Source organism: Aethalodelphis obliquidens, unplaced genomic scaffold (genome assembly GCF_003676395.1).
Source record: "Aethalodelphis obliquidens isolate GAN/ISIS:26980383/991018 unplaced genomic scaffold, ASM367639v1 scaffold38, whole genome shotgun sequence".
Classification (NCBI taxonomy): domain Eukaryota; kingdom Metazoa; phylum Chordata; class Mammalia; order Artiodactyla; family Delphinidae; genus Aethalodelphis; species Aethalodelphis obliquidens.
Window position 1 is genome coordinate 12,002,414 of NW_020837982.1, and position 14,649 is coordinate 12,017,062.

The following is a 14,649-nucleotide window of genomic DNA, read 5'->3' on the forward strand; positions in this document are numbered from 1 at the left end:
CACACACACACACACACACACACACACACACACACACACACACACACACCCCTCCTAGGAAGATGTAGTCCTTCCTAGGAGCAGAAGCCCCATGGATAAGGCATGCAAATGTCACCTCACTGAATAGGAACGTCGTCTCATTATGGGAGCCCCCCATTCAGTCCCCATCCTCACTGAAGAAGAGACTTGCCTCAGAATATTTTTAGTGTTTTTCTCCTTTTTTTTTTGGCTGTGCCATGTGGCACGCGGGATCTTAGTTCCCCGACCAGGGATCGAACCCGCGCCCCCTGCCGTGGAAGCGTGGAGTCTCAACCGCTGGACCGCCAGGGAGTCCCTGTTTTTCTCCTTTTAATACAAGAATGGTATATGCATTATAGTAAAATTAAATATACAGACAAGACAAAGCAAGAGTATAAAAACCAGCCACACTTCCTCCACCCCACATTTCGGTGCACAGTATATTCTTCGAGAATAAAATTCAAACCCCTGCCATGGTTGAGAAGAACCCAGGGGCCCCCATGAACCATGCAGCCTCATCTCTGGCCACCCCTCCCCTCCGCCAGCTCCAGGCCCCTCTTCTGTTGGTTCCTCACACCTGCCCGGCTTGTTCCTGCCCCGGCTGCTTCCCAGAGCTTCCTCCTCAGACTGGCCTTCCCATCTAAGAGGTCCCCACCTGCACCCCCATCCCCGTCCTCTACCAGCGCATGCTGGCCTGTGTCTTCATTTTGTGAGTGTCACTCTTTGGTGAGTGTGGTTACACTCGTATCATCGACGTGTCCCCTCCTGCTATAAAGCCACCCTATCTGTTCCGTGAGCCCCAGGGTCCACCCACACCTCCCAGAGCCAGCCACGTGGAAATCTTGTAGCAAAACTTAAGTGGATGAAGGGGTGATAAATTCCTAGAAGTCGGGGTGTTCCAGCAAGGTGTGTGTTCTCCAGGGTTTCGACCTTCGAAGCCAGTTGCACTCAGGAAAGTTGGCATTGATTTGCACCCCAACTGCATTGTCTGAGTGTGTGTGTGTGCTTTGACACTTCCCCAGGCAAAAGCCCTACATTCCTGTTGATTTTTTAAAATAAGTTTACTTATTTTATTTATTTTTATTTTTGGCTGCGTTGGGTCTTCGTTGCTGTGCACGGGCTTTCTCTAGTTGCGGCGAGCGGGGGCTGCTCTTGGTTGCAGTGTGTGGGCTTCTCACTGCGGTGGCTTCTCTTGTTGCAGAGCACAGGCTCTAGGCACGGTGGCTTCGGTAGTTGAGGCGCGCGGGCTCTAGAGTGCAGGCTCAGTAGCTGTCGTGCACGGGCTTAGTTGCTCCGCATGTAGGATCTTCCTGGAGCAGGGATCGAACCCGTGTCCCCTGCGTTGGCAGGCATGTTCTTAACCACTGCGCCACCAGGGAAGACCCCTGTTGATTTTTAAAAAAAAATATTTATTTATTTGGCTGCACTGGGTCTTAGTTGCGGCATGTGGAATCTAGTTCCCTGACCAGGGATTGAACCCCATCCGCTGCTCTTAGCCACTGGACCACCAGGGAAGTCCCTCCTGTTGATTTAAGTTGCGTTTCTTTGCTTATTTGAGGTTGAGCATTGTTACATCTCCGTGTCCGCCTTCTTCCCTCTTTTGTGAATTGCCTGTTTGTCTTCTTTGAATGTTAGGGTGCTTGTCTTATTGATTCAGAAGAGTTCTTTATATATTAAAGACACCCACCCTTTGCTCTCTATGTTGCAAACACTTTTGGCTTTGCTCCCAAAAGTTTTACAAGGTACCTCGTGCCCATCCTTGCTTGGGGCTGCCTCATTTGGGGTGACCTTGGCCTTTCTGCCCCAGAGCCCAGAGCTGAATGGACGTCATGCCGTGGAGGCAAGGAGGGCTGGGAGGTGATGGGGTGGGTGAGACCAGCACAGGCCTGGAGAGACGCGTGGGCACTTGGGAGCTGCCTGTGGACCCTGGCTCTCTCCTGGGCGAAGTGCTTATGATGGGGGTTCGAAGAAGGTGTTTCAGCAGGGGGAGTGGGTCCGTCACCTACAGCCTAGGACCAGGAGGTGGGGGTTGGCTTAGTGGGGCGTGCCTCCTCGATCTTTAACATGCTCATCATGAAATCCACGGAGACCCACCGTGTGTGAAAGTGACACACATGGAAAGCTGGCCTCTGGTCTGAGGAGTTCCAAGTGGCTTTGTGGATCTGGGTCAGGGAAAGCCAGGACGCTCTGGGCAGAGTGGCCTCACCTGTCATCTGTCACCTGCTGGTGGGCAGGGTGGCCCAGCCGAAGTGGACAGAGCCGGCTGGGTGTCCTTCCTGGCGCCACCCCCTTGAGCTCTTCACCCGGCAGGGTTGGGGTGAGGGGATCCAGGAGCCCCTACCCTGTGCCCAGCCAGTGGAACCGGAAACTCCCCCAGCCTCCAGGTCTCTGCCCTGAGAAGGACCTCCGTGGCTGGATGTCCCTCGTTCTTTATTCCCACTGCCCCACCTTCCCGAGCCGACAGCCCAGAAGCAGAGAGGCTGGGGTGCCGCCGGGAGTGAGACCCTGGCCAGCTCCCCGCCCTGCTCCAGGGGAGGCACCAGATGCAGCGCCCCTGGCTCCGACCAGGGGACGCTGGGCCCCGCCTGCCATATGCTCGGAGCCGAGCCTCGATCGGCCGAGCAGGCCCGCCCAGCAGGACTTTTGGCACCTGGGGCACAGGAGGCAGAGCAGAGGGCAAGCTACCCAAGGTGGAGGAAGAGGAGGGAGGGGCTTGGCCGCTGGGATCAGGCCTGCGGGGGGGTCGGCTCTTGGCTTCGGGTTGGTCAGGGGAGCAGGTGGGGGGAATAAAGGGAGGGCTGGCTGCTCCCAGGAGGAGCCAGGATGCCAGCCAGCCAGGATGGGCCTGCTGCGAGTCGCAGATGGCGGCCTCGGGTCTCTGCACTCTCCCCGGGACAGAGTGCATCCAGGTGGGCAGCCAGGCAGTGCCAGCGTCCATCCCTGGCAGCTCCCCTCTCGCTGGGGAGGAGGGTGAGCTGGAGGGTGAGCCTGGTGCAGGGGCCGCAGCAGACCTTCAATTCTAGCCCCACAGGGTCTCCTGAGAGAGCAGGGCCAGCTTCCCGCTCACCCCTTCCTCCTCTGCGGGGGCCCTGGGTCCAGGGAGGATGGGGACCTTCGGGGCATAAAATATCGGATCCGATTAGTCAGTGAGGCTGACCAACTGGTCCACAGGGTGTGTGTGTGTGTGTCTAAGCTCATGCCAGCACTTGTTTAAGATCAGACCATATGAAACTGCTTTTTTCTTTTAAAGTTGAAGAATGATCGATTTTAGGTACTTTTATGTGGTTCATCCTATTAGTGTTCCTTCTTTTTCTGTTTTCTAACCAGATCAAATAGCGTGAAACATCCTTTCAGTGTTTACATGGAGCCAGCCTCCGAAACCATCTGGATCCAGAGATGCTTAAGATTCTTTATCTGTTCAGATTTGATATCTCTTTAGTTCACTTTTGTCCCTTATGATTCCCTCGGAAGGAATGCATTTCATTCAGATGTCCAAGATTTCAGTCTAAAGCTGTATACAATAGCCTTGTAATTTATAAAATCTTCTTTAGATTGTGGTTACACCCCTTTCTCATTAGTTCCTAATGGGTCTGTTTTCTCTCTTTCATTCATAGTTAGACATGACAGTGTTTTGTCTGTGTGTGTGTGTGTGTGCGTGTGTGTGTGTGTGTGTGTTTGTTGGTTTGGGGGCTTTACTGAGAATCAATTCTTGGATGTATTTATAACTTTTGAGTTTTTTTCAGTATCCCACTTTATTAATTTCTACTCCTGTTATTAATTCTTTCTTCCTGCTTTCTTTGGGTTTTATTTTCCTTATTTTCTAAATTCTAGAATTGAATGCACTTCATTTATTTTCATTCCCTTTTGTTTAATAATAATATTTATTACACTGTGGTCAGGAAATGTGGCCTGTGTAATTTTAGCTCCTTGGAATTAATTTAGCATTCTTTTACTGGTTATGTGTTTCTGTCTGTTCCTTTTTGTCTTTCTCACAGTTTTTTGCATAATGTGTTTCAATAAAACGTTATTCCACACAAATTTTTTTTATTACTTTTGAACTTCTTTGTCACCTAGTGACAAACTTAAAACTTCTTTAAAAGTTGTAAGCTTTTAAAAACCTGCTTTATTTCGTTGTCTCTCTTAAACAGTCTAATATTTTACAATCAGTTTTTCAGTAGAGGTGTTGAATCCATTTACATTCATTGTTTTGCTTTGAGATCGTGGCTCTTCTGTGATTTGAATTTATCCCAGTTGCCTCTACCCTGTTTCTTCTCTTCTCTGGTGTTTTGTGGTTATCTTTGGGTTTTTCAAAAGCACTGTTGGATCTAATAGCTCTTATTTATCAGAGTCAAGCATCAAATGGCATCTTTTGTGTTCTGCTTACTTAAGACAAAAGTTGTATTCCCCGCCTCGTTCTCAGTTTTTTTTAATATCATCTAAAGTTGCAGGTTAAATTTGTATACTTATTTATACATACCTATACATTGTCTGATGCTCCCTTTCAAACATTTTAAAATTATTTTGATCTTTGCCTTCACTCTTAGAACCAAATGGGAAACCTCTATGTCCGCTGGTTTCCGTGCTCATCACCAGTGTGTTCATTCCATGACTTTCCCCTCTTACATTCTTATTTTTGATCCATTTCATAGTTGGTTGGAAAACATTCTCCAGTGTTCCTCTCAAAAAGGATACATGGTTGAAAGCTTGCACACTAGAGAATGTCTTTGGTTTACTGTGACCTTCATACATAGAAGACAGTCTAGCTAGGTATAAAAATCTTGGATCTCAAAGTTTTCTCTCCTCACAACCTATAGACACTGCTCCATTGTCATCTGGCCAGCTGCTTGTTGATTTTAAATCTGAATCGATTTTTTCCTCATCCTGGTATTTCATATGTTTTGCAAAGATGTACGTGGGTGTGTTGGTCTTTTATCCTTGATTTTTTCCAAAAATTCAGCTCATCCTTTCCTTCCTACATAGGTTGGCCTTCAGCTGAGGGATCCTATCTTTGGTCTCTGCTGCAGTTTTCTCCCAATTATATGCCATCTCTCCACTTTCCCTCTTCTATCCCTATCATTTTCTCTTTCACAGTTTCCACGTCTTTATTCTTTTCCTCTAAATTTTGTGAGAATCTCTCCAGTTTACTCTCCATGTTTTGGAATCTGTTTTCTACAGTATTATTTCTCTTGACTGCTTCCAAAGTCGATTTTAATTGTGCTCCTAGGCTTTTAGATTTAGGTTTTTCCAGCTCTTCTTTCTTTCGTGTGTCACCCTTTTTGTATCATCACGTGGCCTTTTCAGCTCGGCCTCGTTTTCCCATACGGCTTTTTCTCTCCTACTTCATAGAGGCTGTGTCTTTTTAGAATTTTTTTTGAGCCTGACACACCCATTCAGTTTCATATCGTCTACGGCTGTTTTTGAGCCACGGCGACAGTTTGAATAGTTGAGACAGAGACCGTATGGCCTGCAAAGCCTGAAATATTTACTGTTTGGGACTTTGCAAAAAGATTTGCAGATCCCTGGCCTAGTGTGACAGCTGGATTCCCACTCCAGCCCCAAGCTGGATGGCAAGGGAATGCATCCAGCTCCCTCTGCAGTTCCTAATCCCTCCCAGCCTTTCTCCTCAATCCGCTTCTGCTCTGTGGAGGTGGTGTCCTTCTGTCTCCACTGCCTGACTTCCTTGTTCTCTGCATCAGTCATTTAGATAAAAACGTGAGTTCATGTACCCACTGCAGACACAGTCCTTCCCATCCATCCATCCCCTTCCTTAAGCCTCCCTTCTCCGGATCTGGCTCCACCCTGGGGCCCCCACCCACTTCCTGCCCATTCTTTCTCCGGTTGTTGTCTCCCTGTCATCTTCCCTTTTTTTTTCCAGGATTTTTCTGTTCATCAGACAGAGAGCTCTGTCCTGAGGTAAGACCTGGACAGGTTTTGCTTGTTCTACCACCATCTGCCTTTAATTAATAGAGATTGCTCCCAGATTCCAGCGTTGGGTCATCTGTCAGTTTAGTTTTTGGCATTAGTGTGAATTTTCTTTTTTTTTTTTTTTTCATTGTCTGTATAGCTATTTTGGAACAAAACAAGGAGAGGAAACGTGGGTAGCTGCAAGTAGATGCCATTCTGAAGGAGTCAGAGATGCATTTTAAAGCTGCGTTTGGTCCCTCTGGAGGCAGCCTCCGTAGCTGTGTGTGTGTTTGATGACAGATGAAAACTCAGGAACACTTTCCTTATCCAGGGACCTCTTGTCCAGTGACCTCAGTTCTCTGGAATACACCCAAAGAGTCAGCACGCAGCCAGAGAGCTGCCATGGTGTCCGTGCTCTGAAGGAGCAGTTCAGTCTCTCATTCCAGGCCTGTTGACCCATGCTTTACCTACAGTTCGAATAACGTTAGTCTTTCTGTTTTCCTAGCTCACAGCTAAATCAGAATCAGCAAATTGGAAGGGAGAGGGGACAGTTTACAACAAGCACACTGACCTGATGAGAATTGCTGGCTGACAGGAAAGACGTAAGACCCACATAAAAAATAAACAACAAACCGAATACAGCTGTAGATGTGTACATGTCGAGGCTGGTACCATTTCCCGCAAGGACGAGCGGCTGGAGGTTGCCCTGTGACCCCAGTTTGAGTCAGCAGTCACCCCTCTGAGCCTTTCCTCTGCCAGCCTGGGTCCTCCATACGAGTCTTGGGTGCAGAGACTGTCTCCACCTCCTACGACTACAGTTGGCTCAGACAGTGGTTCTGAGCCTGGTTGCACATTAGACTCAGCTGGGGAGCTTTAAACATCTGGACACACAGGCTGCCCCCTAAACCAGTGAAATCAGAATGCTTCTGGGTCATTCCAGAAGCCTGGGTTGGGAGCCAGGCCGTCAGGAGCACAGGCAGGGGTGAGAGCGGTGCCACATGCCTCTCTAGTGCCCTGTGAGTGGCTCTCGTTATTGAGGGGCAGACTTGGTATTCATGGGGGCAACTGTGATTGTCACATGGGGTCTGGAGCTGGATCTAACCGGGCAGTGACGGATGCCACGCATTCGAGGATGGTTTCTGGCCCAGGTGGATACTTGGCTCTGAATAGGACGGAGTGATGGAGAGGGAAGGGAGGGCTGGAGGTGCAGGGCCCGGTCCTCCCAGGGGCCGTCTCCCCTCCAGCCCACAGTGCACTTGGGCCTGGCACCCTGGCACCTTTGTCAGCTCTGCTGTCCTGTCTGAGGATGGGAATCACGGTGCCTTGCTTACAGGGCTGCCCGGAGGCTCTCTCCAGGGCTGAGTCTCCACACCACAGAGGAGACAGGGCAGGTGATTGACTGGAATGCAAGTACTGATGAGGGCCAAAAGGAAAAATAATGAGAAAGCGATGAGAGTGAGTTCAAGGCCGTCCCTGCAGTGACGTCACCGGCACCACTGGCATTCTAGTTCTGTCCCGAGTGGAAGACAGCAGGCAGGGATCCCCGCCAGCTTGCTGGGGGACGCCAGGACTTAGGTATGGCCTGCGTTCAGCCCCCGTAGTCGCTTTGCCGTGAGCGCCATCTGCCCCTGGGATGGCAGAGATGTGGCCGAGAGCGGCCGTTCCCAGCAGTGAAGTGTGCAGTGCCATGCGGGGCAGGGGAGCGGGGGGCGGTGCCCCTGCCCGTGGGTTTGGGCCACTCCACTCACTGTCACCTCGTGTGTCGACCCCCCGGGCTTGGCCCCAGTGGAATACAGGCCGCTCTCCCTGGATGCCCCAGCCCCTGCCTTCCACGAGGTCCTGACTCCAGTAAGCCACCAGCTGGCAGGAGGGGCTGGTACTGCGGACTCCATTGCCTCCAGACAGGGCATCCGGGTGTGGGGGGGAGAGGTCCAAGGACTCTGACCCCTGGGGGCAGGACGGGGGGCTGTTCTTCCCCACTTCCGGAGACTGGTTCCTAGTGGGGTGCCCCAGGAAGCTGGCTCAGGGGGCAGCAGAGGGCTGCCAGGCCTGCGGCTCCCAGGGCGACAGGATGGAGCTGTCTCAGCTTTAATTAGGACCTTGAAGGAGGCAGCCGCCTCCCATGGTCCAGAGGCTGACTCTGGGGTGATCTCTGAATATTCCCTGCAGATCTGAGTGATGGTTTGGGGGGACAGGCGGCCCCCTGCCCTGGCCTTGTCCTGTACTCCCACACAGACCACTCCTCACCCCCACCCTGGCCTTGGTTTTCCCCTTTGCAGGATGGGGGGCTGGCCCCTGCAGTCACGTGTGTGTGTGTGTGTGTGTGTGTGTTTCCCGTCCCTTTGCCAGGACACACACCCAGCCCGTTTGCACCGTCACTACTCCTAGGACAGGCTGGGCCCTCCGCAGCCCCGGGGCTGGCCTGGCCGCTTCTCCGTGCCGGCGGTCTGGGAGTTGCTGGAATGCCAGGCGTTGTGCGTCCCCAGCTCTGAGCTGAACGCCTCGTGCTTATCGAGGGAGAACCCATCGGTGTTTACCGAGACTCAGCGTAGCATAACCACGAGTACAGTGATCTTGGCATCTCAGACTCGAGTGCAAGGCCCAGCCTCGCCACTTGCTAGCTGTCTGGGGTGCACTGGGCAGGCGGCCTCCGTTTCCTAGTCTGTAGAATGGGAATAATGCCCGCAGATCAAAGAACGGTTGTGAGAATTCAGTGAGAGCCAGCATGTTGAGTGGTGGTGCAGGGCGGGCTGGAGTGATTTATGGGGCCTCTGTCGTGGGCTGGCTGTCATGCCAAAAGCTGACGTGTGAACGCAGATATGGCAAAGCAATTGCATCACCTTATCTGAAGAGAAGGAAGAGCTGGCAGGGAGGCGGCCCGGGGGGACCGGTGTTGGAGGTTTGCATCTGCTGGGCCGACAGAGGCCACCCCCCAGGGGAGGCAGGCCCCAGGGCGTCACACATCCTGCCCGGCTCGCACTGGGACATCCCCGAACTGATACCCGGCAGACGCGGGCCCGGCGGCCCTGCCTCTCAGCAGTAGGGCCCATTAGAACTGAACTCTTCTTCGTGGGGCATTTTATTTGCACACTCCAGTAGAGTGGACACCAAAGGGGTTTTCTAATGCTTCATGGGCTGCTAATTTCCTCTGTGACCTCTTTTGTTGGGGCCTGACCCCAACCAGAGGCTGCTCGCCACGGAAGCCAGCGCCTGACACAGACCCGGGGTGCGGGGTGACAATGAGGCCTCTATTGGCTTTAATCAGGCTCCGGGTGCATCTTAAGAACAGGGGGAATTTGTGTGGCGCTCCAAAGCCCTGGGTGGCACAATATGGGAGCCCCCAGAGTCCCTCACGGAGGCCGGGGGGCCGGCGGGGGTGGTCAGGCGGGGGCCCTTTGTCCCAGCGCCTCTCGAGGCCAGGACGCCCTGAATGGCCGCCCGCGCGGCCTGGCCCCTTGGGTATCACAGGCCGCTGGGTATTTAGGGAGGTGGCCTCCCACCCGGCCTGGCAGCCTATTCTTCGCCCGCCTAATTAGGTTTTGTCTGTGCTCTCCCCTCCCCTGCAGACTGTGATTCGTACTGCAAGGCCTCCAAAGGGAAGCTGAAGATTAACATGAAAAAATACTGCAAGAAGGACTACGGTGAGTGAGAGCCCCTTGTCTGGGGAGGGGGAGGGGAGGGGAGGGCACCACGTGACCAGCGAGGAGCTGGGGTTGGGGTGCAGGTGGCCCTGCATGGGTGTTGCTCACAGAGCCCCTGGGACCCGAGGGGAGCCGAGTGGGATGGGTCCCACGCCCAGGAATGTCCCAGCTCTTCCCCCTTGGCGGCAGGTGGTGTGAGGGGTCATAGGCGTGTGGGCAGGGTTCTCCCCCTGGCCCTGCAGGGAGGCATCCTGGCCAGTGGGACCTGACAGGCCTGGGATTCCCAGGCTTCACTCTGCCCCGAGGGGCCGTGTGGCTGTAGGCCAGTCACTTTACCTCTCTGGTCTTCGGTGCCCTCGTCCGTACTCGTGGGCGTTCAGCCTGAGGCTCTGTAGCTCGAAGAGAGGTTCTCCGGGCATTGGAGAAAGGGAGGGCGCTTCCGTGGTGTGTTTAAGATGCCGATTGCAGAAGCCCGCTCCTTCAGAGGGTTGACTCCACCAGGTGGAGCTGGGTCGAGAATCTGCATTTAAGGCGGCTCGCTGGTGACTGTGAAGCGTGAACACAGCCCCGGGATCCCTGAGGGCCTTTTTCAGCCGGGAGCTGGGGGGCTGCAGGGTCCCTGTCACCGGAGGCCTCAGGCTCCCTTCCTGGGAAGAGGGTGTCCAGTCCGTCCCCCAGTCTCCCCGGGCGCCGTCCACCCTGGCACTGGGGGTGGGGACCCCCACACCCCTTCTCTGAATCGGCGTCGCCAGCCCTGCACCGCGCGGTGAGGATCTGGCTTTGTGGTTTCTGGGCCCTGAGAGTGTCCGGCCCGCTGGGGGCCTGGGCTGGCCAGACACCGCGATCCAGCTGCACTCCCCTCAGGATGGGGTCGGAGCGGCCGGTGGGTTTGGCGTGTCAGTTCCGAAGCGGCCAGGCCGTGGGCATCCCATCCCGGAGCCCTCTGGGTCCACGATGAATTCCTAAAAAGCCTCTTTTAAGTGCTTGCATCCCAAGGCGGTGCAGAAACTCCTGACTTTCACGGGAAAACCAACTTTGATTTTGAAAGCAAACGTCGAGCTGGTGTAAAGATAAAGGAAGTGTTGTCTCTGACCCAGGGTGACAGCAGCCCCCAGAGGCCCCAGGTGGCATTGGATTAGGCTTGTGTGGTCCATGCTCCTGGCCTGGGACCCTCAGCGTCTGCCAGGGACGGGAGGTGGGACTCGGGTGGGACAAGGGTGGGAGGACCCAAGGGTCGTGCAGTGTCCCAGGCTTAGGGCTGGGGGCCCATCGAGGCTGTCCAGGCCCAGAGAGCCAGGGTGACAGAGAAGAGCCCTGGGCCTGTCACTCTGCCACCGCTGCTCCCTTCCCCCGCAGAGCTGGGGTGGGGGTGGGGGGCTGGGGAAGGAACAGGTGGGCCGCCTGGGGGGAGGGTGGTTTGAATTGGGTCTTGAAGCATCCTCTGCAGACGCTGGGGAAGGGGCCTGGGAGGAGGGGCGCCGCGCAGACTTCGTGTGAGGTGTTGACTGCAGCTCCCCTACCCCCGTTCCTGCTCTTCCCGTGAAGAAAGGGAGGGTAGCACCTTTGTTTACAGTTACCCAATGGCTCCGTCTGCCTCCTGGTTCCGTGGGACTCGTTTTGCTCTCTCTGACTTGTTTTCCTCCGTTGAATTCTGCCTCCCCTACCCCTGAGGTTGTGGGGGACACTTCGGCCCCCTCTGAGCTCTCCTGTCTCCACCCACCCCCAGCAGCAGGCAGGTCCCTCTTTCTGCAGGAGGGGGCCGGGCCCCCTCTTGTTATATTCCCAGAGGGGCCCCCCTGAGCCCTGCCCCCGCTATGGGCCCCCCAGGGAACAAGGGCGGTGGCGCAGGGGGCTCGGCCTCTGGCCTCCTCTTGTTCTCTGCTGCCTGACTCCATCCTGGATTATCCGAGGGAAGCTGGTGTCCTAGGTACGGCCCCTGGCCCAGCTGGCTGAGGTGACTTGCCCAGCAGAGGCCCGGCCTCCCTGGCCGCCCCTCCCCCATCACGTTTATCCCCAGGGCCCCATGTGTCCCAAAATCCAGAGGGCTGAGCAGCAGCCCAGCACGCCCACCTTCCCAGACTTCATGGCGGCTTCACGCCACCTTCCCCCCCAGCTCCTGGCCCTGCGCTGCTACCAGCACACCGCCCAGGCGTCCACGTTTCTGCTGCGGGGCGAGATTTGAGGAGAGCAGGTGCAGGGGAGAAGCGGGGTGCCCCCGCAGGGCGCCAACACGGTCCGGAGCTGTTGTGCCGTCAGCTTTGATGTCCTCGTCACTGACCCCCCCGGCCCACTGCCCCCGCCCATCCCCCAGAGGCTCTCGGAGGCGCGTTCTGGTCCCTAGCACTGTCCGTGATGCTCTCGGGGTTGCCTCAGAGTTGGGGAGCAGCCCATCCCAGCTCAGCAACTAGGCCTGCCTGTTCAGGCAGAAGACAGGACAAAGAGATGCCAGGAAGGGGATCACAGGGCCTTCCGCGCAGGGCTTGGCGGACCCCAGCAGGGTGGGGGCAGGCAGGGAGAGGCTTGTGGAGGAAGGAGTGAGTGGTACCCACAGGGGCTGGGCAGGGGGCATCGGGGGCTCAGCCCGGCAGCAGCCGCAGGCCTTGCTCTGAGGCCGGAGGCCAGGTCTCCCACCGGGGTCCACGGACCTTGTGGAGAATCTTCCTCGCATCCTGCTGGGCCCCTGGATGAGGTGTGAGTGGAGGTGTGCCTTCCACGCCCGAGCAGACCTGGGGCAGGTGAGCGAGGATGGTGAAGGGAGCCGGCGGGCCCAGGAAGGCCGGGAGGGAGGCTGCAGGGGCCGCATAATCCCTGCTCTCTGACTGACACCCCGGCAGGGAGCCAATTAGGAAACACATTTCCTTCACTTTACAGCCAGGGCACTTGGACGTTCTAGAAGCTGCTAATTAGAACCTGGTGGGGGAGGGGGTAGTGGAGAGCAGGCCCCGGGCCCCTTTCCTCCTCTGAGGCCAGCTCAGGAGTCTTGGTGTTGTACAGCGGGAGGGCCTGGGTCTGGGTCTCCGCTGAGCCGGGCGGTGGCCAGTGGGCGGGAGGCCGTGGGGAGCAGGGGCAAGGAATCACCCCGGCTGGCTTGGGGTGCGCTGGTCCTGCCCGTGTTCCTGGTGAGACAGGGCCCAGTAGGTGGGGGGAGGCCTCGGGGCCGAGCCGCCTTGTCTCTCTGCTCTGGGGAGACCCCGGGACAGGGAAGGGTAGCTGTTCCAGTCCCATCCGTAGGGAATGGGGCACTGGCCCCAGAATCCGGGGGCAGATTCCCCACTTGCTCTGTGACTTTGGACCAGGCTGGGCCTGTTTCCTGATCTGTCCCGTGGTGGTGAGATCAAGGGGACCCGACGTCCTTCTAGACGTGGCAAGGATGGTGGCCTCACCGGGCCATCTCCAAGGGGCAGGGGTCCGTGGTGGTGCTGTCGTTGACGGCCCCCCTCTCCTGGGCCCACCTCAGTCCTCTGTTGCCCTCTAGGGGATTCTGGCTCACCTTGCAGATGCTGAGGAAGCGCCCGTGGGAAGGCTCGGGGCGGGGCAGTTGCACATGGAAGACGGTGTTTGTTATTTCCTAGCGTGTTAGCATTTCCTGCCGACTTTCCAGGAAAACCTAGCCTAGAGGGGCCCTTCCTTGGCGTAAATGCTCCCAGCAGGCATGCGTAGGTGTGTGCATGTGTGTGTGTGTGCGTGCATGAGCGTGCACGCGTGAGCACATCCTCGAAGCCCGCATCCGCTCGGCGGCGGCGCCCATGCAGGCAGAGCGCGTGCGTCCCTCCCGGAGTCGCTGGCTCCGCGGCGCGTCTACCCAGAAGCCCGGGGCACCAGAACCTCGGTGGGTGTGTAGAGAGTGACGCCGTCCCCGGGGCGTTGACCGTAGGGATGGTGCACGCTTGGCGGAGGCCTGGCAATGACTTCAGGCCAAGACACCCCTCGGCTGGTGTGGGGAGTGGACTTTCTAACCCCTGGCCCGCGTGGAAGAGGGGCCGGCCTGCCCCTGCCCCTCAGCCTCCCTCCCCCCGCTGCCTCTTCGCTGGTCCCTGTGCTCCTTGGGAGGCGCCACTGTCTGGTCCCCGCTCACCTCCTGGTGTTCGCGCGACCTCCCCTCGGCTCCCGTGGCCACTCTGCGTGGGCACCGCACACACGTCCCAGGAGGTCCTGCCCCCTCACAGGGCGTCCCCACCTCAGCCAGTCCCTCCTCGGACACTCATTAGGCGCCTGCTGCGTGCCCCATCCCGTCCCGGGTGCTGGGCTTACAGAGATGGAGGAGACACAGGCTCAGTCCTCCAGGAGTTTCCGGAATCAGAGGGGAGATGCGCACACAAATGACAGCATGGACGGGAGACGTGTGGCCAGGGTCCGGCCTGGGGTGGGACGAGAGTGGGGCCTGGTCCCTCCTCCAGGGAGGGTGTAGAGGGAGGGCTTCTTGGAGGAGGGAGTGCAGGTAGCCAGTGCTCACGGGGCAAAGCAGGGCTCCCAGGCAGAGGGAGCAAAGTGTCTGAGCACAGAGGGAGGAGCAGGCTGGGGAAACGGGAGAAGAGGGAGTGTGGAGGTGCTGGGTGCAGGGCTGGAGGCCAGGGAGGCTGGGCGAGACGCTGCTGTGGGCCTCGGCAGCCGGGCTCTCGTCCGCGTGCAGGAGCCACTCTGAGGCCACCGAGAGCCAGTCCCGCTCACGTTGGCACACGGGGGCTGCCACCCGTCTCTTCTTCCTCCCTGGGATGCAGAAGTGGGGTGGTGGGGGGAGGCGGGAGGAGACAGACAGCTCGCATTCTGAAAGGTGAGATCATCTCACTTTTGCCAGTTCTTGGAAAAAGGATTCGTTCCCAGAAATGTTTATTAGTCACCCCTTTTGTTGAACGACATTTTGGCACCAGCAGATGGAAAATCAGAATGCTTTTCATGAGATGGTTTGTCTCGAGCATTCCTCCCGCGCTCCCTCAAGGATGGTTTCTGAGGATACAGCTCGAAGCGGAAGTTCTGTTGGCATCTGTGGGGAGGAGCTGGGTTCATGAGGTTGTGTGTGTGCACATGCGTGCACGCGTGTGCTTTCTTGGGGGCCCCGGCAGAGGTGGGCCTGGGGACCTAAGCGGAT

At 56.5% G+C, this 14,649-nt stretch overlaps 1 protein-coding gene across 2 annotated transcripts in view; it reads left to right on the top strand.

Annotated features, from left to right (window-relative positions):
* Nucleotides 1–14,649, top strand: part of NTN1 (netrin 1) — a 185,673-nt gene that overhangs the window by 159,048 nt on the left and 11,976 nt on the right. For both annotated transcript variants that reach the window (XM_027131049.1, XM_027131048.1), the window contains one exon: nt 9,489–9,563. In XM_027131049.1, coding sequence (XP_026986850.1) covers nt 9,489–9,563 — 75 coding nt within the window. The remainder of the gene's footprint in view (nt 1–9,488; nt 9,564–14,649) is intronic.